Source organism: Henckelia pumila, chromosome 2, assembly GCF_033568475.1.
Source record: "Henckelia pumila isolate YLH828 chromosome 2, ASM3356847v2, whole genome shotgun sequence".
NCBI classification, from domain to species: domain Eukaryota; kingdom Viridiplantae; phylum Streptophyta; class Magnoliopsida; order Lamiales; family Gesneriaceae; genus Henckelia; species Henckelia pumila.
The window spans coordinates 30,472,417-30,496,513 of NC_133121.1; the positions used below are offsets into that span (position 1 = coordinate 30,472,417).

General features: G+C 36.4%; 2 protein-coding genes across 3 annotated transcripts; one reads left to right on the top strand and one right to left on the bottom strand.

Annotated features, from left to right (window-relative positions):
- Positions 1 to 7,079: 7,079 nt before the first annotated feature.
- On the top strand, positions 7,080 to 12,868 carry LOC140880534 (GATA transcription factor 24-like). 2 transcript variants are annotated; one of them, XM_073285064.1, is made up of 8 exons: positions 7,080 to 7,239; positions 7,364 to 7,794; positions 9,717 to 9,800; positions 9,882 to 10,015; positions 10,128 to 10,259; positions 11,340 to 11,445; positions 12,340 to 12,414; positions 12,496 to 12,868. In XM_073285064.1, the coding sequence occupies exons 2-8, from the start codon at positions 7,495 to 7,497 to the stop codon at positions 12,565 to 12,567; spliced, it is 903 nt and encodes a 300-aa protein (XP_073141165.1). In that variant the 5' UTR covers positions 7,080 to 7,239; positions 7,364 to 7,494; the 3' UTR covers positions 12,568 to 12,868. The 2 variants fall into 2 exon arrangements, with proteins under 2 accessions (XP_073141165.1, XP_073141166.1); XM_073285065.1 differs by having other exon boundaries at positions 7,372 to 7,794.
- A 7,198-nt stretch (positions 12,869 to 20,066) lies between these two features.
- On the bottom strand, positions 20,067 to 23,931 carry LOC140880442 (protein MANNAN SYNTHESIS-RELATED 1-like). The gene is made up of 6 exons (XM_073284883.1): positions 23,672 to 23,931; positions 23,041 to 23,164; positions 22,877 to 22,947; positions 21,983 to 22,068; positions 20,768 to 21,350; positions 20,067 to 20,612 (listed from the first exon to the last, which is right to left on the bottom strand). The coding sequence occupies exons 1-6, from the start codon at positions 23,771 to 23,773 to the stop codon at positions 20,334 to 20,336; spliced, it is 1,245 nt and encodes a 414-aa protein (XP_073140984.1). The 5' UTR covers positions 23,774 to 23,931; the 3' UTR covers positions 20,067 to 20,333.
- Positions 23,932 to 24,097: the final 166 nt, after the last annotated feature.

Here is a 24,097-nt window from a genome sequence, read left to right on the forward strand (position 1 = left end):
ACCATCTGTCTGGGGATGAAATGCTGTACTGAACAGAAGCCTAGTCCCCAAAGCTGTGTGCAGACTCTTCCAAAACGCAGATGTGAATCTCGGATCTCTGTCTGACACAATAGACACTGGTATGCCATGCAGTCTAACAATCTCTCTAATGTAAAGCTCTGCATACTGTGTCAAAGTATAGTTAGTCCTCACCGGCAAGAAATGAGCTGACTTGGTGAGTCTATCCACAATCACCCAAATCGCTGTGCAACCTCTGGCACTCCTCGGCAAGCCAACCACAAAGTCCATCGTAATATTCTCCCATTTCCATTCCGGAATGGGAAGAGGTCTAAGGAGTCCTGCTGGACGCTGATGCTCTGCTTTGACTTGCTGACAAGTCAAGCACTCTGACACCACTCTCCCGATGTCACTCTTCATCCCAGGCCACCAATACAATAACTGCAAGTCTCGGTACATCTTCGTACTTCCGGGGTGAATGGAGTACGGAGACGCATGAGCCTCTGCTAGAATCTCGGCTCTCAACTGATCAACGTTCGGTACCCACATCCTCCCACGGTACTGAACGATGCCATCCTCCACTGTATATAAGAGACTACCTCTGGCCTCATCTCTCTGTCTCCATCGCTGTAGCTCCTCATCAGTGGACTGTCCCTCTCTAATCCGATCTCTCAAAACGGGCTGCACCGTCAACACTGACAAGCTCGGTGCATGGCCGCTCGGATAGCACTCCAAACCAAATCTCTGAATCTCGGTCTGTAGTGGTAACTGTACAGTCAAACATGATACCGCTGACGACTTCCGACTCAAAGCATCTGCCACTACATTAGCCTTACCCGGATGGTAGCTAATGTCACAGTCATAGTCCTTAACAAGCTCAAGCCATCTGCGCTGCCTCATGTTCAACTCCTTCTGGGTGAAGAAGTACTTGAGGCTCTTGTGGTCGGTGAAAATCTTGCACTTCTCGCCGTAAAGATAGTGCCTCCAGATTTTCAACGCAAATACCACTGCTGCAAGCTCCAAATCATGCGTCGGATAGTTCTGCTCATGAATCTTCAACTGTCGCGACGCATATGCGATAACTCTGCCACTCTGCATAAGTACTGCGCCCAAACCAAGCTTGGACGCGTCGGTGTACACCACTAACTCCTCATGTGGCACTGTCATAGCTAACACCGGTGCTGAAGTAAGTGCATCCTTCAGCTGATCAAAGCTCCTCTGACAATCTGGACTCCAACTATACTTCGCGTTCTTCTTGGTCAAGGAAGTCAAGGATACTGCAATAGAGGAAAAACCCTTGATGAACTTCCTATAGTATCCTGCTAAACCCAAGAAGCTACGAATCTCCGATGCATTCTTTGGAATCCCCCAATCCCTCACTGCCTGCACCTTGGACTGATCCACTGCAATCCCATCCCTAGAAATAATGTGGCCTAGAAACGCCACCTGCTCCAACCAAAACTCACACTTACTGAACTTTGCAAACAGTCGATGCTCCCTCAAAGTCTGCAAGGCTGTATGCAAATGCTGTGTATGCTCCTCAATGCTCCTCGAGTAGATCAATATGTCATCAATGAATACAATGACAAACTGATCTAGATACGGCTGGAAGACACGATGCATGAGATCCATAAAAACTGCTGGAGCATTGGTCAACCCAAAGGGCATCACCAAGAACTCATAGTGCCCATATCGTGTCCTAAAGGCAGTCTTAGACACGTCTGAATCTCTGACTCTCAACTGATGGTAACCAGATCGCAGATCGATCTTGGAGAATACCGAAGCTCCCTGCAACTGATCGAATAAATCCTCTATCCTCGGTAGTGGATACTTATTCTTCACTGTGACTCTGTTGAGCTCTCGGTAGTCGATGCACAATCTCATGCTGCCGTCCTTCTTCTTCACAAACAACACTGGAGCTCCCCATGGAGAAAAGCTAGGACGAACAAAGCCCTTCTCCAACAGCTCCTGAATCTGCTCCTTCAACTCTCTCATCTCTGTAGGAGCAAGTCGATACGGTGCCTTAGAGATAGGCACAGTATCCGGCAACAACTCAATACTGAACTCCACCTCTCTCACTGGTGGAACTCCTGCAACATCGTCAGGAAAAACATCTGGATAGTCACGTACCACCTCTATATCTGATAGAGATCTGCTAGAAACGTCTGAGGTAGTGACCACACTAGCAAGAAAACCCTGACATCCATTGCGCAACAGTTTCCTCGCACGAACAAGTGATATCATCTGAGGAATACTGCTAGACTGAGATGCAAAGAAAGTAAACATCTCACCTCCTGCTGGCTTCACTGACACTGTCCTACGTCGGAAATCAATCGAAGCTCCATTAACTGATAGCCAGTCCATACCCAAAATCAAGTCAAACCCAGTCAATGGAAGAACCACTAGATCTGCTCGAATGGAGTGTCCCTGCAACTCCAATGCCAGATCCCTGATGACACTAGTGGTAGTGATAATCTGTCCGGATGGCATGGTAACATCGTAACCACTGTCTACAACCTCCGGTGAAATGCCTATCCGTCTGATAAAATCTCGGGAGATAAACGAATGCGTGGCTCCTGAATCTAGCAACGCAAACGTGGAGTTGCCTCCAACTAGAATTCTTCCTGCACGCAGAAGATTCCCAACAATTCATACCACTATGCTCCCAAGGTTAAAACACTAAAATCCTTAATTCTAATCACAAAGAAACAAAATTCTTATTCTAGCATGCTGATAATTAAACTTGTGTAACAGGCATTCAGATATAATCGCAAAAAAGCAAAGAATTGAAAAAGTTCTAGGGGTTAGGTATACCGGTGATCAAGGAGGTATCTGGGTCTGCCTCCTCAGCCTGCATCACATAAACTCGCCCACTGACATTCTGCCTATGCGGGCAGTTGGCAATCTGATGCCCTGGCTCCTTGCAACGATAGCAGACTCCTGCTCCCATAAGACACTGCCCGGAATGCATCTTCTGACACTTCGGACACACTGGATATCTCCCTGGAGTAGGGGCCCCGCCCCTAGTCTGCTGCTGTGGCTTCCCCTGAGGCCTCTGCTGATTCGGGCCCTTGGATGGCCCTGTAGACTGTTTCTTCGCAGGTGGCTGCGAAGATGGTCGCTGATACCCTGTCTGCACAAACTGCCTCTTACCCTGCTGCTCTCTCTGTATCTCCCTCGGTCCCTCCTCGGAACGCAAGGCCCTGCTAACTGCAGACTCATATGTAAAGACGTCTGCCATACGTACGTCATGCCTGATCTCAGCCTTCAGGCCCTCCACAAACTGTCGCAGCTTCTCCTGCGGACTATCAGTAATCATGGGCACAAAGTGACAGCCCCTCTCAAACTGGCTCACATACTCCACAACCGACCTGTCCCCCTGACGGAGACTCATGAACTCACGGATCATGCGACTGCGCACATCCTCGGTGAAGTACTTGGCGTAGAAGATACGCCTGAACTCGGCCCACGTCAGTGTAGGTAGATGGACTCCTCTGACTGCACCCTCCCACCAAAGGGCTGCATCGCCTCGCATCATGTACGTCGCACAGCTCACCCTGTCGGTGTCTGTGATCCCCATATAATCGAAGATGGACTCAAGAGAGCGAATCCATCCCTCAGCCACCAACGGATCGGTGGTCCCCACAAACTCCTTAGGCCCCTTCTTCTGGAACCTCTCTGCGACGTCCTCCTCGTGGGACAGTCTGGGACGGGCAGCCTGCTGCTCCAGCAAGGCAGTAATACCCGCCATCATCGTGGCACTGGCCTGCTCCAGTGCTGTCATGGGGTGCTGCTGAGGTGGCGGTGGAGGTGGAGGTGGAGGTCCCCCACGTCGGTTCACTGGTCTGGGAGGCATTCTGCACCACCACATATTACTTTACGTAAATCGCCATGCATAACTAAGTGTTTAAAATTTAAGGCTAACTTAAATTATAGAAATTAAATCATACTATAAACATTAAAACTTACAGACCGGTAGCGTGGATTTCTGAGCTAGCATAGCAGTAGTGACCCCTCCAAGGACCGTGCTCTGATACCAACTGAAACGACCCTAACTCTATAATAAATAAATATGCGGAAAATTTTTTTTTTTTTTATACTACTAAATAAAATATGTACATATATGCACAGAATAAAATCTTAAAATAAATACACGACTAAATAAATAAATAATTAAATACTTAAGAAAAGGCATTCTTTTAAATAACTATCTGAGTCAAAACAATAATTAAAATGTACTGCATAAATAAAATAATTAAAATGTGTGCATGCACTAAAAATATTAAAATGTATCACATGACATCATGCACGGTGACTCAAAAGCTGTCACGGTCACGGGGCTACTGCAGCGCTGCTCATACGTCCTCACCACCGGTAGGAGTAACCTGCTCTTCTACGTACTCACCTGCACCATATCAGTGTAGTGAGCCTAGAGGCCCAACATGCATACTAACAAGGGTTTAAAATAATTTAAATCAATTTAATACTAATACATACATATACATAAATGAGCATGCTTAAAATTTCATAACATAACTTAATAACATAAATACATAACATACATAATATCATACATACTGAGTTGTTGAGCACTTATTTTCTTAACATCGAATGGTCCTATCCGTAAGTGTGACCCATACTTATAGTGCGACTGATCAGTCTAAGAAACCATCGTACGAGGCTGGTGGCGAACCACCCATACATAAATGGCAGAAACTGCCCATACATAAATGGCAGAAAACTGCCCATAAATGGCCACACTACTTCAACTTCCACCTAAAATATTTTATTTGCTCAACCATAGAATTTCAATCATAGCATAAAAATTGATTTCATGAATGCATGTACTTAAATAAATTGTGTGTCCTTCATATATATTTAATTTAATTTTCTTACTAACATATAAATATTAAAATAACTTAAATGCATAAAAATAATTAAATATATAATCAAGACACATGCAATTTTCTCATGGATGGTTCTGGACTGCTGGCCTTACACTCAAGCCCATTAACTTAAATCTGGCCCATTAACATACTTAAGCCCAATATCTTAATCTTTAAGCCCAATTAATTAATCTAAGCCCAATTAAATTAATTAAGCCCATTAAAATTACACTAAGTCCAATAACACTTAAACTGGCCCATTGGGCCCAAAACCCAAAGACTGGCCCATTAACTTTTATGGGCCCAAAAGCCCATAAAATTAATGGACTAACTTAATTAAAATTTTAAAAGTCCAAATAAAATTATTTGGGGGTCCAAATAATTTTATTTCAATTTATTTGACTCAAAAACCCATAAATTTGTAAAATACTTTAAAAATAAAAAAACTCGAGCCCGGCCCACCAAACTCGGACCCGAACTCACTAACCCGACCCACTACCTAACCGACCCGACCCGGACCACTCAGACCCGACCCAGACCCCTAACCCAGCCCAACCCGATGGCCCCCTCTCCCAAATTCCCTCGGCTGCGTGCAGCAGCCCTTCGAGGGCTGCTGCCGCGCCAGTCCGGCCACCCCTGGCCGGACCATCGCCGGCAGGACCCTCCCGAGGTCCTGCCGGACCTAACCTGCTTGGTGGTCCAACCCCATGCAGCCCAGCCACCCGAGCCACCACCTCTTTCTCCCGAACCCTAAACTGCGCCCGTCTCCACCATCTGCCGATAAAGCTCCTGTCCAGCCCTACCTTGGCTCGATCCCCTGACCACAGCCGACTCTAGGGACCCTGAGGCTTACTATGACACTTGAACCAGCAGCTAGAACTCATCATGGCTCAAGAAAAACGATGCAATAAAAAATTAAATTCAACATGAACATGATACAAAACTAAACCCGACTGTTTCTGAAAAATTTAAGAAAAATATTCTGATGCACACGCACACACTCGAATATACACTGATATAGCATGATAAAAGAGAAAGAAACGCATGCCTTTCACCGATAAATGACGAGGAATACGAACGTGGGACGGTTCCGGGACGACGGGACGAAAATACGGGCTTTTGGAGCTTCGAACCTCTTGGCTATGGCTTCTCTGGGACTGCTGGGTCGAGAGGATGAAGACAATGAGTGGGGGTGGCGGCTGAAGTTGAGAGTGACGTGAGGTTTTGGGTGGGGTTGGGTAGATTTAGGTTTTATTTTAATAGAAAATAGGGTAATTAATTCTATAATTAAGGATATAATATATATAAAATATAACTCAACTAAAACTCTAAAAGAAACCTTTTAAAAAAATCTGAAACATAAAATAAATCTCGAAATATTAATTTAGGGAAATTTTAAAAATACTAAAAAGTCAATATTTTGGCTAATTTTGGATAAAAAGGACTCCTAAAATTATATAAAATTAAATACTTAAGATTTTGAGATAATAAAACTCAAAATAATATTTTAAGGCTCCAAAAAGACTCATAAAATAATTTGGCTAGAAAGTTGTCATCTCGTCCGTCCACGGTCCCGTCTACGCGATTAAATAATAAAATACTAAAAATCATATAATTCACTAATTATGGGTTAAATGCTTAAAAATAAATTAAATCATGCATAAATAATTCACATAATTATTTAACCCATAAATCATAAATTTAAATAATTAAATATCCTAATTATGCAGGCGGATTTATGTAATTAAAAATACCGGGTGTTACACATTATATCACGATCATCATCACAAGGGGGAGTGTTGAAAATATATTATTATTATATAATGTTGAATGTTGAATGTTGAAAATTGAGTTTTAAAATTTTAAAAATTAGTGTGTGATGATGTAGATGATCATGAATTAATTTTTGGACTAATCTCCAAATGAGATATATAAATAGGTCTTTATTTGTGATGAAAAATACAACTGAATTGAGAGAGAAAAATTTGTGGTGTAGAGTTTATATATTTTGAATTTTAAAATTTTTATTTTTTATCATAAATTTTTATTTTTGCATAACAATGATATTTTTTTTCTTTATTATAAATTTTTATATTTTTTCTCAAATAATTGAATTATTTGAAAATCACGTGCCACATTGTCGATAATAAATAAAAACACCGTCCATTATTAGTACTAATCAATCGCTCGAAACCCTAGAGAGCGAGGCGGCCCACCACCGATCTTCATCTTCACTGCATCTCCCCATTCTCCGCCGTTCATTGCCCCACATTTCCGATCTCCGCCGTCTTACCACCATCTTCTCCACTAGCATTCTTGTTCTTTTCTCTAATATATTTAATCTCTCATATTCTTGGTAATTAATTAACACGTTGAATGTTATTCATTTTTTAAAAGCACCCACTTCATTTTCTTTTTTCTTATATTATATTTTAATTTTTCCTTTTTTTTTTAAATTTGTGTCTATGTTGTTGCTGAAGCAATTCAGGCTGGCAAGAATTAGAGAAGTTCTGTGTGGGATCAAAGTAGAGTTCTTTTATTAATGGATGCGATTCCTATTTAAGAAAGAACGAAAGTGGTCGGTGTTTGACTGTTACTGTATAGGCTGAATATGGATGGAATGCATGGAACCGAATCGGGAATGATGCATTACTTGCAAGATCAGCATCATCATGGGTTGCATCATCACATAAGTAACGGGAGTGTAATAGATCAAGACGAGCATGACGACAATAATAATGTTGGTAGTAGTAGTGTGGTGAATGAAGTTCTTGATGGCGATGTTTCAGCTGATATGGGGAATCGAGCTGATAACCATGGTGCATTGGTGCCGCATAGCGAGAACAATAACCAGCTCACACTGTCCTTTCAGGGTCAAGTTTATGTGTTCGACTCCGTCTCTCCAGAAAAGGTTTCCTGTATAGCCATATGATGTATAAACTGAAATTTATACCATTGTTGTTTTTACATTGCAATCTTTTTACTTATTTGTTTTATTTGAGTCTATTCGTAAATTTCATATTATTATGACGAACTTGCCGGTAGTATTGAAGACTAGATAGCTCACTGTGTACCTTTTAGGATACAAGCATATGATAAATTCATTTTCTGTTTACAAAAGGTATCTGATCACATGTCCGAGTGATATGATGATATATGGTGTGCTTCATGTGAAAAATCTACCGCTTGTATTTACAAGCGAAGAGTTCACTTGTTTCAGTGTTGCATGAAGACTGCATTATGTTCAAGGTTCTAAAATTCGCTAGGCGCTAGTCGGGGGCCCGACCAGCGCCTAGGCCGCCTAGGCGGATCAACTAAAAAATCACATTATATAACTCCCAACATAAAAAAACATCAAATTTTAAAATGAGTTCAAAAATTACACAACTAATAGAATGTCTCAAATTTAGTCTACTGGTCTACTTCATCTTCTCCATAATTTTCAACAACTTGTTCTTCATCAGACACAAACTCAATATCTTCATTGTGATCATCCTCTTCGTCGGATGCAAAATCATCCTCGTGAAGTTCTCTCACTCTAGAGCTTCTTCGGAGTTGTATATTTTCATCTGCTCCAGTTGCTTCATCAACTATTTGCCAAGTGAATAGCAGGAGCCTGGAATCGAGCTTCTATTTTCTGGCTGCCTTCGAATCAAGCTGGTAAGCAAATAAAGGGTCCGACTTAAAACCTGGAATCAGACATTGAAGGGGAAAAAAACGAGTCGCTTCTTCTATCGATGCCTCTCAAATGACGACTGACGAGGATGAAGTCTGAAGATGTTTTAGGGCAAGCCAACAACAAAAAGCCCTTTTATTTTTTTGACTGCCCGTTTTTTTTTTGGGCTTTTAATTAAAAGCCCAAAACAAAACCTAATCAAAATCTGCAAGCCGCCTCCTACCGCCTAGGCGGCTGGCCGCCTAGGACGGCCGATTAGATGTTTTCCGTTTCGGCCGGAGGCGGCCGCCTAGGCCGAAATTTCGAACACTGATTATGTTGCTGCTCTATACTTTCTGGTTTGTTAATCTTCAACGCAGGACTGTTCAATTGGATTTGCTTTCATGTCGACACGCTCTTGATTCAACATAACCATGCCTTTTAACCGGTCCAGTTTTCTACTATTTATAGGGCCTTATTGAAAGTATCTTTTTCAGTTACCCCATTTCAAATCATTCAAATTGGTAGTTGCACATAGAGTAGGATACCGGTCTGGTAAATTATTTCGATAGTGCACTTGGCAACCTTTGTTGAAGGTTCCACTCATATAATTATAATCTGAATTGGTTTATTCGATATTATTTCAATTTCCACAGTATAAATCTGCCATGGAGTTCTCACCTTTATACCCGACTGGCACAAAGCATTGTTCGTGGGCTCATTTAGGTGTCTTTTCTATATGTTTTTTGCTTGGTCATTTAAAGCAGTATAATTTTTCGGGAACTTTTTTGGAATTTGTAAATTTTTCTCCACAAAACATTTAGAGACTATTCCTCCAAATGGAAAAATCTTGGGTCCTTTTACACCACTTTAGTATCCAATTTGTGGTCTCTTATGTTAATTATGAATCTAATGTATTAATAATGGTTAGGTAATTCAAGACTTTTTGTGCCTGCATCATGATGAAAGGCTTTCACATGTAACTTGATGAAAATTTATGACGATATACTGAGTTTTACTTTGAAGCATTTACAATTTAATTCTAAGGTATATTGTGCTGTGATTTCAGAAAATAAGTTGTGTTGATTAATCTGTTATGTTTTCTTGGGGTTCTTATTAATGTCTTCAACTGTTTCCTTTAGACTATTGAGTCAACTTGCTTTGATTATGTGTTTCAGGTTCAAGCTGTACTTCTACTATTGGGAGGGCGCGAAGTACCCCCTATCATTCCTACAGCTCCAATGTCTACTCCTAATAGCAGAGTACGGTTACTCTCTGTATTCGACTCTGAAATGATATTATGTGTTTGTTTCTGGTGGCACCCTTTGATACTTTTCCAATAGGGTTTATCCAGTACCCCACAAAAGCTAAATGTTCCTCAGAGATTGGCTTCACTTATAAGATTTCGTGAGAAGCGGAAAGAACGAAATTTTGACAAGAAAATACGTTATACTGTTCGCAAGGAAGTTGCTTTGAGGTATGGGAGTCCTTTTTTTATGAAGTTTTATGTCTGGATTGAGATGACAGCTTTAATGCTCGAGATGTTTCAATTTTTTTGTTGAAAATTATTTTCTATTAATCTTTTAAAGAATGCAACGGAATAAAGGACAATTTACATCCTCGAAGCCCAACCTTGATGATTCTGCATCAGCTGCGTCGAGCTGGGACTCAAATCAAAGCTGGGGAATTGATGGCCATGGGTCGCAGACTCAAGATTCTTTGTGAGTAAAGTCATCCGTGCAATTCTTGCATATTTTCACAGTAACACCCAGAATTTTGCTTTCTGTTGGCAATGACATATTGCTCACTCTCACTTAAGAATTATCTTGGTTCGAGATCTAATTTTAAATCTTCCCCCAAATAAAAAATAATAATAATAAAAAAGAATCTGCTGTCTGTCTCTTTTGATTAACTTGTGCTATACCACTTCTTGACATTGTATGTTACCTCTCACTTGTTTTTAATCCACTTGATTTTTGGGAAAATGATGCGGGGATTCCTGAAATTGACTTCATCGCTTATGGTTAAATGATTCATTCCTTTTTTATTTCAAGTTTTGATTTGTGACTCTGCTATTTGCAGTTGTATAGCTAATAACAAGATATTGGAAAGATTATATACTAGATCGATGTTTATCATAGTTTATAGTATTGTGAAGATGACTTGCATGAAAAGCAGGCAGATGAAGTCATGTAGACGCTTATGACTGCTCATAGGAGTCCAGATGAGTGTGCAAAATCTTTCAGAAGTACTGCTAATTGCTCAAAACAGATTAATAGTTGTTTAATGGAAGAAGAAAAAATTGGCATGTTAAAAATGGACATTGGGAGGGAGATCACGCTATCATTTTTTATGGTTCTCGTTCCCTGTGGATTTTTTCAGAGCATTCTTCAAATGAGATAAAGTCTAGTGCTGAGAATTCGATTGTTCAGGTGGGGAGAAGCTTTCTCTGTTAACTAGTTCTTGTTTTTTTGGATAAGAAACGAGATCATGTTATATAAGATATCCGCACCGGGAGCCCCTAAAACTCAAAATATATCAACAATATAAAAGCTTCAATCGCTGATTAAATCTAGAATCGAGAACATAACAAACTCTTTATGATTCCTAATCCACATAGAAGCCCGCAATTTGATCTTTTCCCAACACATTTCTCCCGATTCCTCTTTATATTAAAAAATTCTCTTGTTCCTTTGTTAACTAGTCATTGAGCAGGAGTGTTTATGAATGCTTTATATGTTTAGTTTTTGCATCAGTTAAAAAAGAGTATACATCTGATTTTTTCACAACATATTTGCCAGCTGCCGGCATTGTGGTATTAATGAAAAAACTACCCCAATGATGCGCCGGGGACCTGAAGGACCGAGGACACTTTGTAATGCATGTGGACTCATGTGGGCTAATAAGGTAAATTTGGGGGTTGGTATAATGATTCTTTCTCTGGTTTGTTTTCTATCATTGACATATGATTTCATGCTGTGTGCTCAACTTGATGAGATGCACACCATAGTCACAAATCACGAACTTTTGAAAGGTAAATTATTCATTTTCTGATATTTTTGTGCCGTTGGTACTCAGCCTGAAAACCCCAAGTTTTAGAAGGCCTACCAGAAGCCGCTGTAAACCACATTTTATGATATATCCGCAATGCCATTTGTGATTTTATGGTTTTTGCGAGTGAAGATGGTATGCTTTTCTTGATTTCTGTTTGGATTCAAACATGTGACAGTGAGTTTGTATTAATCTTCAAAAATGACTGAGGTCACCTATCAAATCTTTGAGCTCAAGTTTGTATTAACGTATGAGGCTAGCATTCAACTAGATTCAGTTTATTCGCACCCAAATATATGTGAAATTTGTTGCTGTAATCATTATACTGTTCTCGCAATATCTTCCAACATGACAACTAAATCCAAGATTTAAGAGCTTGCTCACACGATATTAGACTCTGAACTGCTCTTCCAACCTTACTCACACTGAACTAGACCAGGACCTTGGCATCACTCTATTGTCCTACGAGGATCACCCTTTGTTACACCCTATATAATGAATTTCGTGTTGTTACCACTAGCGTGCTCTGGGAACTGGAAATATTTGCTGTTATTTCGGCTTGGTTTTGTGTTGTTACTACTAGCGTGCTCTGGGAACTGGAAAAATTTGCTGTTATTTCGGCTTCATTTTGTTTACCAATCATCTGCACTTTGGACCAAATTTTTGGCAGTGGGTTTACTATTTTTGTAACTAGATTGATTGATTTTGTAAGTTTACAAGATTTGAATGACATATACATGAATGTTTTAGGGAACTCTGCGAGACCTTTCAAAGGCTACAACCACCTCGTTGGGAACAACTCCCCTACATAACAGGAGTGAGGAGGTATGCATGCTATATACAAATCGTGCAAAGTATGGGTAGAGATATTTGAGGATCTGACCTGTCTTGTTTTTCACAACGCAGAATGGTAACATGGAAGCGAATGAAATGGTGTTGAGTGCTACAGGTCCTGGAAATGCTAATGATTCATCATGACAACGTATCTATACCATACATATAGTACCCATACAATACATGTTGGGTTATGATAACACAGTGAAATGAGTTTAACTTTGTGTAAAATAGGCTTGAGTTCAGCTTTCGTAGTGGAAGTTGAGACGAGATGCTAGCGAGAAACTGATTTACTTCTGTGATGGTGGATGTGACAGTCAGAAATCTGGTTTGTACTCTATTCTTTGTGTGCTATGATTGTTGACACTGTTAGAAACAAACTAAATGATAGGCTTGCAACGGTCTCTAATATTGGTGAGGTTTTGTTTTCTGGTAATAGTTATCCGACAAAACAGACGAGGCTTGCAACTGTGGCCATTCATCATTCATGCAAATTCATACATACAAAATTGAACTATGAAAGGATTTGAACGAGAATAATGTAGTGTAGAAGCACAGATAGCGGGAAAGTAATATTACAAGTCAAATGAGATTTACAATTAACTCTTATGGTCCTGGAGGAACTGAAATTAGCTTGATCTAATACAAGTGTGAAGGCAAATGTTCAAGCAGCATGCTGACTGAGAGAGAGAGAGAGAGAGAGAGAGATTTATTAATAAATATATTCATGGTTCATGAACTTATTACAGCAAAAGATATATCAGATTTATTTATAATCGAATCGAGGTCGAGATTTATTAATAAATATATTCATGGTTCATGAACTTATTACAGCAAAAGATATATCAGATTTATTTATAATCGAATCGAGGTCGAGATTTATTAATAAATATATTCATGGTTCATGAACTTATTACAGCAAAAGATATATCAGGTCTAGTGCAATTTGCAAGATACATAAGGGCACCAATGACACTTAGATATGGTACTTCTAGATCAAGAATAACTTCATCATCTTCACATGGACGGAATGGATCATTTTCTATGTTTAATGATCTTACAACCATTGGAGTACTTAATGGATTTGATTTATCCATATTAAAACGTTTAAGGATCTTTTCTATATAATTTATATTGTGAACAAAAATTCCGCATTCTTTTTGTTCTATTTGCAAACCCAGACAGTACTTGGTTTTTCCAAGATCCTTCATTTCGAATTCTTCCTTCAAGTACATCATAACTTCTTGAATTTATTTATTCGTTCCAATGATGTTTAAATCATCAACATATACAGCAATAATTACACATCCGAATGTTGTTTTCTTGATGAAAACAAAAGGGCATATTGGATCATTTACATATCCTTTTTTCATCAAGTGCTCACTTAGCCGATTATACCACATTCGACCGGATTGCTTTAACCCATATAATGATCTTTGCAATTTCACAGAATAAAATTGTTTAGGTTTTGAATTTTGTGCTTCAGACATCTTAAATCTTTCAGAGATTTTCATGTATATATCACTATCAAGTGATCCGTATAAATAAGCTGTAACAACATTCATAAGACACATTTTCAAATTTTCAGACACTGCCAAACTAATCAAATATCGAAACGTAATTGCATCCATAACAGGAGAATACGTTTCTTCATAATCAATTTCAGGCCTTTGAGAAAAACCTTGTGCAACAAGTCTAGCTTTATATCTGACTATTTCATTTTTCTCATTTCGCTTTCGAATAAAAACTCATTTGTATCCAACAGGTTTTACACCTTCAGGTGTGAGGATTATAGGTCCAAAAACATTACGTTTATTCAGCAAATCCAATTCAACCTGGATGACATCTTTCCATTTTGCCCAATCATGACGAGTTTTACATTCACCAAAGGTTTTTGGTTCATGATCTCGTTTTCATTTATGATGTCACATGCCACATTATAAGAAAATATCTCATCAATATCTTCTATATCTTTTCGGTTCCATATTTTTCCAGTATTAATATAATTGATAGAGATTTCACGATTCTCGTCAGTTTGTGGTTCTGACAGAACATTTTCATCATCAGGTGTTTCTTCTGGAACACCATTTTCTATTTTATGATCATCGTGTTTCTCTATGCCTTTTCTTTTTCGAGGATTTTTTATCCTTGGAATCGACTGACCTTCCACACTTCAAGCGTTTTATGACATCATGAGTGTCTTCAATTTGTTTTTTTGGAATTTCAATTCGAGCAGGGGCATTTACAACATGTAAATATGATTTTGTTACCCCTTTTGTGTCTGCAAATGCATCTGGCATTTGATTTGCAATTCTTTGCAAGTGCACAATTTTCTGTACATCTTTCTCACATTATTTGGTCCTTGGATCCAAATGTAACAATGATGGTACATACCATGTGATTTCTTTTTCGATGTGTTTCTTTTCTTCCCCTAACATTGGGAAGATTTCTTCATTAAAATGACAATCAGCAAAACGTGCTGTAAACACATCCCCTGTCTGAGGCTCAAGATATCGAATGATTGATGGGCTATCATAACCGATATAAATACCGATTTTTCTTTGATGACCCATTTTTTATCGTTGAGGTGGTGCAATAGGCACATACACCATACATCCAAAAATTCTCAGATTAGAAATATTTGGTTCTTTACCAAATGCAAGCTGCAATGGGGAGAATTTATGATATGCACTTGGTCTGATGCGAATTAATGCCGCAACATGTAAAATTGCACGTCCCCATATAGAACTAGGGAGTTTTGTTCTCATAATCATTGGTCTAGCAATCAGTTGTAGACGTTTAATCAATGATTCAGCTAATTCATTCTGTGTATGAACATGAGCAACAAGATGTTCAATAGTAATTCCCATTGACATACAATAGTCATTGAAAGTTTGGGAAGTAAATTCTCCAGCATTATCAAGTCTTATTTTCTTGATTGTATAAACGGAAAATTGATTCCGCAATTTTATTATTTGAGCCATTAATCTTTCAAATGCCACATTCCGAGTTGACAATAAGCATACATGTGACCATCTGCTAGAGGCATCGATCAATACCATAAAATATTAAAATGGTCCACATGGTGGGTGAATTGGCCCAGAAATATCACCCTGAATGCGTTCAAGAAATATGGGTGATTCTGTTTGAATTTTAGCTGGCGATGGTCTTATAATAAGTTTTTCAAGAGAACGTGCTTTACATTGAAACTTATTATTCTGAAAGATCTTCTGGTCTTTCAATGGATGACCATGCGTATTTTCAATAATTCTTCGCATCATTATTGAACCAGGATGTCCCAATCGATCATGCCAATTTGTTAATATTGAAGAACTATTAACCACCATATTTAATTCGATTGGACTTATATGTGTATAATGCAATCCAGTAGGAAGCATTGATAATTTTTCAACCACATATTTCTTTCCTGATTTATATGTGGTAAGACACATATATTTCTGATTTCCATCAGTTATTGTCTCAGTATCATATCCATGAGAATATATGTCATTAAAACTCAACAAATTTCTTTTCGATTGTGGTGAATATAAAGCATCATTTATCAGAAATTTTGTACCATTTGATAACAAAAATTGTGTTTTACCACAACCTTCAATCAAGTCTACAGGACCTGATATTGTATTCACCATTTTTTTTGTTGGTTTTATTTCCAAGAAATATCTTTCATCTCGCAGAATAGTGTGTGTGGTACCACTATCTGGTATACAAATTTCCATGGTATTATTTTCATGTTTGCTCATAGCATTTTCCATATCAAACTTCACAAAATGCAATAAATAAAAAATAAGTACAATACAAATGCAAAATGTAACATTCTTTATAATACAAGAATGCATGAAAAATACAAATTTGTTCTAGTCCCACCAATCTTTTAATCAATGTATTCGAAATCATTCATAAAATCTGCAGCATTGAAACTAGTTGAACCAATTAAATGGTTACTGTTTTCAACAAGATTGGTCTCTTTTTCTTTCCCCTTTATCGATACTTTAAAGAACTTACATAAATGCTCAGGGGTACGTGACCAATGTCTTGGAGTGTCACATTTATAACAAGCACTTTCATATCTTTTTGAGTGATTTTTATTTTCACTCATATTTTCATGCTGCCCTTTTGGGTGGTTCGTGACGTTCTTTTGAGATTAGTTATTGAAGTAACTATCTCGATTATTTTCATATTCACGGCCATAACCACGATCGTGATCATTTCTACGTCCACGTTTATGGCCACATCCTCGACCTCGACCAAAATCTAGTTTATGCCTTTGATTTTGGTTTTCATTTTTACTTACGACATTTGCTTCTGGAAATGCCGTAGATACATTGAGTCGGGATTTGATGATTTCTCATTAACATTTCTTTGCTCTTTTCTAGTGATATTGAGAGCAACAAATTTAAGCTTTGTCAAATTTGACATGGTGGTAATAGAAAAATAACAATGCATTTTATAAGTTAATTTCCATTAATATGACAATACAAAATAATGAAAGAACGAAGATTACAAGTGCGTGTACAAATAGAGAAAAAGTATGTGGTGGAAAATCGCTGGTGAGTACAAGACTCGTGAGCATGATGATCATAATCGTTATGAAAAATAGCCTTAGAAATGCCATCATCTTCATCTTCGAAAGAACCGAGGAGAAAATATTTTGAGACAAAGAGTGAATTTTGGTGTGATTGAAAATGAGTTTGAGTGAACATATTTATAGGCCAAAAACTAGTCGTTTGTGACCGTTGGGGGTAAAGAAAAAATCGAGTATATGTTGAATAAAAATTCGTGATAATGATGCAATGCATATAATGATAAATTAAATAATTATGTATATCATATCACATTATTATAAGGTCAGTGTCGTAGACAGCCTTTTATATAATATTGTGAAATTATACCAATATAGTTAGTATAAAGTCAGGTATATTATATCATGTCACATTATTATAAGATCAGTGTCGTAGACAACCCTTTTATAATATTGTGAAATTATACCAATATAATTAGTATAAAGTCAAGTATAGTATATCATATCACATTATTATAAGATCGGTGTCATAGACAACCTTTTATATAATAACATGAAATTATACAAATATGATTATATTGTTTAAGAACCTTAGAGACTTTTATACTTGTCGTATCCCTTACCGGGAGTGTGGGATGTCGTCTTAACATCCTCCCAGGATTTATAACAAGTTTTTAAAAAAAACTTATTTTTTTTCATAACATGATATTATATATTAAATATATACACAATAAATAAATAAACAATAAAATAAATATTCATACTCGTGTTACCTTTTTCTTGTGTTTGTGAGCTTTGGAAATTTTACAAAACCTTCGAGCGATCGTGCTGATAACGTGTTGTGAAAAAGTAAAAATTATGCTAAAAACTAAAAACTCCAAAACTCAAAATATATCAAACTCTACACTTTATAATATTTTTCTCTCAACTCAATTGTATTTTTCATCACAAATGAAGACCTATTTATAGATTCACATTTGAGATTAGTTCAAAAATTAATACATCATCATCTACATCATCACACACTAATTTTCCACATTTTACAACTCAATATTCAACATTCAACATTCAATATTCAATATTCAACATAATAATAATAATATATTTTTCAACAATTTTATATTTATAGAAAATACAATATTTCTATTAAAATTTGTAATTTTATGTTAATAAATAAATTTAATATTTTTATCTTAAGCAAAAGTGTAAAATTTGTACATCAAATATCAGAACTATTATTTTTTTTAAATCTAAGACTCCGTTTGGTAGCTTATATTATTAATATATGTATAACTTGTCCTATCAAATCACATGTTCTTCTCATCATATTATTTATCCATCTATAAATTATTTATTTTACATCAATCAAATCATAAATTATTTATCTCACATCAATCAAATCATTTAATTTAAATTACTATATTACTCCTATAAATAATATTATTCATATTTTATTTATTATTAAAAGGGTAAAATGATAATTTGTCATTTTTAATATAAAATTTTATCAATCAAATCAATAAATTATAATCCATCAATCAAATCAAGTATTATATCACTATCATTTTTATTTATTTTTTTATTACATTATATTACTTATCTATTTATTATTTATCTCATCATACCAAGCGGCAGGGGCGGATCCAGGATTTCGGTCATGGGGGGCCGCCTACAAGCTCGAGAGAAAAGACAAATTACAGTATCAGTTATATTCAACCAATTAAGATCAAATGTATGTTTCGAACAAAATATTTATATATTAAAGGAACTCGACGTTCATTAGAATTTTAAAGTTTCGATGATAACATCAATACAAATTTTTTTAGCAATTTCTCTTTCAATACACATCATCAATGCATCCAAGAAAAAATCATTCTCCATTTAATTTGCTCATAATCTTTTATGTATTTCAAATATGTTATTTTATTACTTTAAAAATATATATATGTCTATCTTCAAATATATATATATATATATATATATATATATATATATACTTATATTTTTTTCACACATATCAATAATTTGTTTTTGGAATGTCAATTGATAAAATAACTTTTCAAGTTTAATTTAATGAATACTTATATGTCGTAAAAAATTATTGAAAGTAATCTATATATTTAATGAAAAGTTTAATTAATTATATGAGAATATTAATGAAAAAACCGAAAAAAATATTATTAATTATCATACAAGTATAAATATTTTGGAAAAAAAAATATGAAAAAGTGATTATATATGACATAGTATAATTTTAGAACATAAATTAATTTTAAAGATATCAATAAATATATAAATATTTTAGATATTTGTAATTGTTTTTTCGATTAATATGATATTTTTTTTATTTTATTTGTTACTATAATGTCATTTTGTTTTACATAATTTAGAGAATAATTTTTTAAATTTTCAATAAATAAATAATTTATTATTAGTTAAATAATAATAATAATTTAGATATTTGGTGACATTAAAAAAAAGATGGAAATAAGAAAACAAAATAGGATGTGAGAGAGAAGAAAGAAAACAAAAGAGAGATAATAAGAGAAAAAAAGAAAATAAATGTTGAGAGGTGGAGGAATTGAACCTTGATATGGTGAGGCTATGAAGTAACCTTTTACCACTAAGCTGCAACCGCTTTCATTATTAGTTACTGGAACCGTCAGTATATATTGAGTATCATAAAAATAATAGTTATAGAGTACTAATTTTTTTTTTTATTTTTATTTTTGGGGGGGCCATGGTGGATCCGCCCCTGCCAAGCGGTACCTAAGAGTTGATTTACGAGACTATTAACGAACATGTTCATGAATAGATAATCTTCCATAAAAGTTCTATTTTTCCGTAGTGGTCTAACATGTAGCAACGTTAGTCATACTTTAGTACATCCTTAGTACGTGACTGAAAACAAGGAAATGTTGCTAGAAATTAATATCTAGACGTACGCATACATATCAGCTGGATTTTAAAGCTATGATGTATGTTTCTGATATAAAGGTAGTACATGCACATGGGAATGGTCCAATGATTATACTTGCGCTCGAACAAAATCATCAGCAAATGTATTTCTCAGTGAGAGTAATCGAAACTTGTTCAGAGTCCATATGAAAACATGGATGTGGCATTAGTTACAGGAAACATCAAGTAAATAGAAATATCGTCTTACAATGCAAACAGACACCTGTGACTATTACATTCCTACCAAAAACCTTGTAGGCAGAAACACTGAGATACATCTCTTCTTAAAATCAAACACAATATAATACAACAGCAAACCAATGCTTTGAGTTCCTTTCATTATGAACTCCAACAACTCAACCTCAATCATTTTGATCTGTGAGTATTTGTGTTTCCTTTTGTACACAATGAGCTAGCAAAAACATGAATAGGCAAAGTGGTTCTTCTTCGAAACATAATGTGATATGAAGTCTTTGGAAGAAGCCGAAGAGTCAGGAATATCTGTGGGAACAAGTATCTGAGTTCTGCCAGAACCGATTCTCCTTCCAGCAACATTGGCATAAAATAAGCCTGAGATGGCCGGAACAAAGACATCGCTCTCGGAAGAAATGTAGAAGTCAATAACCTTCTCAAATTCAGAAGTTTCGGAGTTGAGAAATTCATCCTTTTTATCCATAGGCATTATTGCCTCCTGAGATTGTTATGAAGGCAGTGAAAACTGTTAGTGAAGTTAAACTCTCTTATCATGCTAGAAAAAAACTAAATTAATCTCCGAAAAGATGAACAGTGGGAGACAAAAAGGAACATCATTATTTCAAGGAAAACACAGGACAATGACAAATCTACCTTTGTATAAGTTTTTGGGAAGAAGTCTTTCAGAGCATCAAGGCTGCTGTCCCATCTTGTTTGAGTCACATACACTGTAGTATCCTTGTCGAAGCCAATCTTTCTCAAAAAGAGAGCTATCTCTTGTGGACCATAACAGCTTTTGGATCCTGGAGAACCATTGTCTTTGTGACACCCCTTCTTCTCCAATATATCAACTCTTAAGTCAACTGCCACAAACTGACCATTTGATTTCCGACTTACAGTTTTTAGGCGGTCAATCATTGAGTCAACCACTTCGCGAATTCCAGATTGTGGCTCCAGGGTTCCAAACATTGCCAGACATGCAATAGAGTCTGTATTGGTTTTTACCTTTGTCTTTTTCATGTTCACTGAAGGGAAGTAAGTGGATATCCTTACGTTTCCTTTTGTTCTGAAAACTGGTTCTACATTTTCTGCAATGTTCTCTTTAGTAACCCGATTAGGAATCTTCACTACTGCTAGATTACGAGCCGATATATCAGTAGGCTGGGATTTCACGACTTTGACCACGCCTTCGAGGCTTGCTACAAATTTTTCAACATCATAGACATCCTCAAAGTTCCTGAAAGTCACAAATATTTAATTTGTTGATAATTGCATTAACAGCAAGAACATTATTGTACTTGACATGCATTTAGTGACAGCTACAGAAATTTTCATACATATTCAGCTTGAGATCCAAGATGGCCACCAAAGAAGCTGAACAAAGTCATTCACTTAAGATAATAATCACAAAGAAATACCCATGCTGATGACAATCAAAAGATATTGCACATAGGTTTGCTGATGAAAGAAGATTCGCTATACAGCAGTGATAACAGGGACATTTTTAAAAAAATGGGAAAAAATAGTAGCCTTCCACGATTATTGCAGACGGTAAATGAACGTAATTCTTTACGATATCCCAAACTGCTGATGGCTGAAAGGCGCCAAATGCACACAAGATGAAGCAAAAAGTGAGAGAGATATAACCACTAGTACATAATGAAAATCCAAATGCACAAATTACATCTTTCTTTTTCCTGCTCTGAGTCTGAAAGATATATGCAGCAACTTATTTTAGCAGATAACTTTACTAATGCCAAATCCATTTATTAGAGCAAGAAGCAAACCTAAGAAAACGCCAAAAGAAAATACACATGCAAACAAAAATACAAGCACAAAATATTTCTAATTAAAGAAATTGGCTTCAACCTCTTATCACCAGGTTTGCTTCCTCTAATATCTGGGATTACAATGGTAGCCCGTAGATACCTGGCCACTACCACCGCATCAGCAATCTAATGAATTACAGTGAAATGAAGAATGTTAGATTAATAATATTGAAGCAACTAAACAGAAAATTAAGAAGATGCCTCGTACTGAAGTCAACTTGTTTTTATCAGAGACACAAGTAACAAATTTAGCAATTGGTGAAAGTTTTGGCCCGGGAAATGCACGGATAAACTTTTGTATAGTCTGAGAAGGTTCACATCATCATGGCCATTAATTCTGCCACGAAAGTGCATTGTTGCTCAAAGGGGATTCTCAATATAAGGGACTATAAAAAATAATATAATATAATAAATTTGATTCCATGGAAATTCCGTTTTCCAATCTGCTAGGTTGCGTTTGGATTGAAATATTTCAAATACATGGATTTCGATTATAATTTTAGTGTTAACCATCAAACATAGAGAAATCTCAAATTCATAGTTTAAATATTTATACATGATAGATTAAAAAAGATTCTAAATCACCACTTTATTGGATGAACTTAAAATTCATCCTAACTAACATGAATTACCATATAAACATAAAAGAAGTGAATTTGATGTTTGTGGTGCTATTTCTCTAAACAACAAAAATGTATTTGAAATCCATTGATTTGAAATACTTCCATTCAAGCGGAGCCCCCTAGGGAATTTAATGCTCATTGACACAATCATAAATAGCTTTTGAAAGAAATAGACCAGAAGAAACAAGTTCAATGCAAAGAAACTGTTTCAATTTTTGATAATATAATTAACTGATATAACCAACTACTCATACATGCATCTTATTTTACTTCTTTTCCGAAATCGAAGTTCAGGTGATAACTCACACTACCTGAGAGACGTGGTATTCAGGGCCATTAGTCAATGAGAAGGTGACATATCCTCGTGATTCGTCTGTCTCCTCTGTTGCCAATAAAACACATAACACAAGCACATTACATGATAATCCAAAATTAAGAAGAACAAAAGATAGAGCTGAATTTATCTTCTACTAACGCAAAACTGGATTCTCCCAACAAGGCTTCAAGGTTAACCCATCCTCCTTCCAAGGTCCATCATCCCCTTTTGTGACACTAGCAAGGCTGTTATCAGAAGCCTTGTTGGTCTCATGAACGGTTGGCTTCAGAAACAGAAAAAAAGAAAAAAAAAATTACACAATTTCTCAATTAATTCGCTTATAATCAGATCCACAACAAGAATGACTGAAGCAGATTGATAAAATATAAAGCACTGTAGAATTGTAGATTTGTAGTCGGACCAGACTGAGATTACAGATCCCAAATCCCGGCCCTCCACACTACGCATACTCAGACAAGAGGAACAGAAGCACAACTTCGACCGAATCAAAATGAGGGAAAAAATAGAGAAGTTGACAAGATTAGATCTTACAGTACCATAAAGCACAAAAGTCCAATAAATTTGGATCCAAGTACACATCAGATTGAGAAACCAAAAGACACGAAATCCAATGCAAAGGTCGAAGCTTGCACGCAAAGGAAAGACAACCCATGTAAAATCTCCCATTTCTACACACTCTTAAGCTTAAAAAAAATCAGAAGATCAATTCGAACATACCAAGAAGACAGACACACGTTGACAAAAGAAGATTCGGGCAAGAAGAACTTACATGAACAGAATCGAAATGATCGCGCTTAATCATGTTGGCCAGCATTGCGAACATGGTGAAGGTCAGCACAGCTGCCAGTACTTGTCTGGGATCAACCGCCATTGCTGAGAGAGAGAAACGATCAAGATTTAACAGCGGTTTTTTCGGACAAAGGCTGAGTATATGAGTGAGTGAAGAAAAACAGGGAGAGGAGAAGCCGACGAAGCACCGACACTTTGCCGAAAACGATTGTCCTCCTAATTTCTATCTGTACGAACATATTTCAACTGGGAATTTATTTATTTATTTTTTCTATTTCTGTAATATAATTTAATCTAATATAATGTCGTGATTTCATATTATTTTCCTAAGAAAACAATATCCACCCTTTTGGGGCAAAAATTATTAGTTATCCCATATTATAACTATGATTAATATTACAAATGG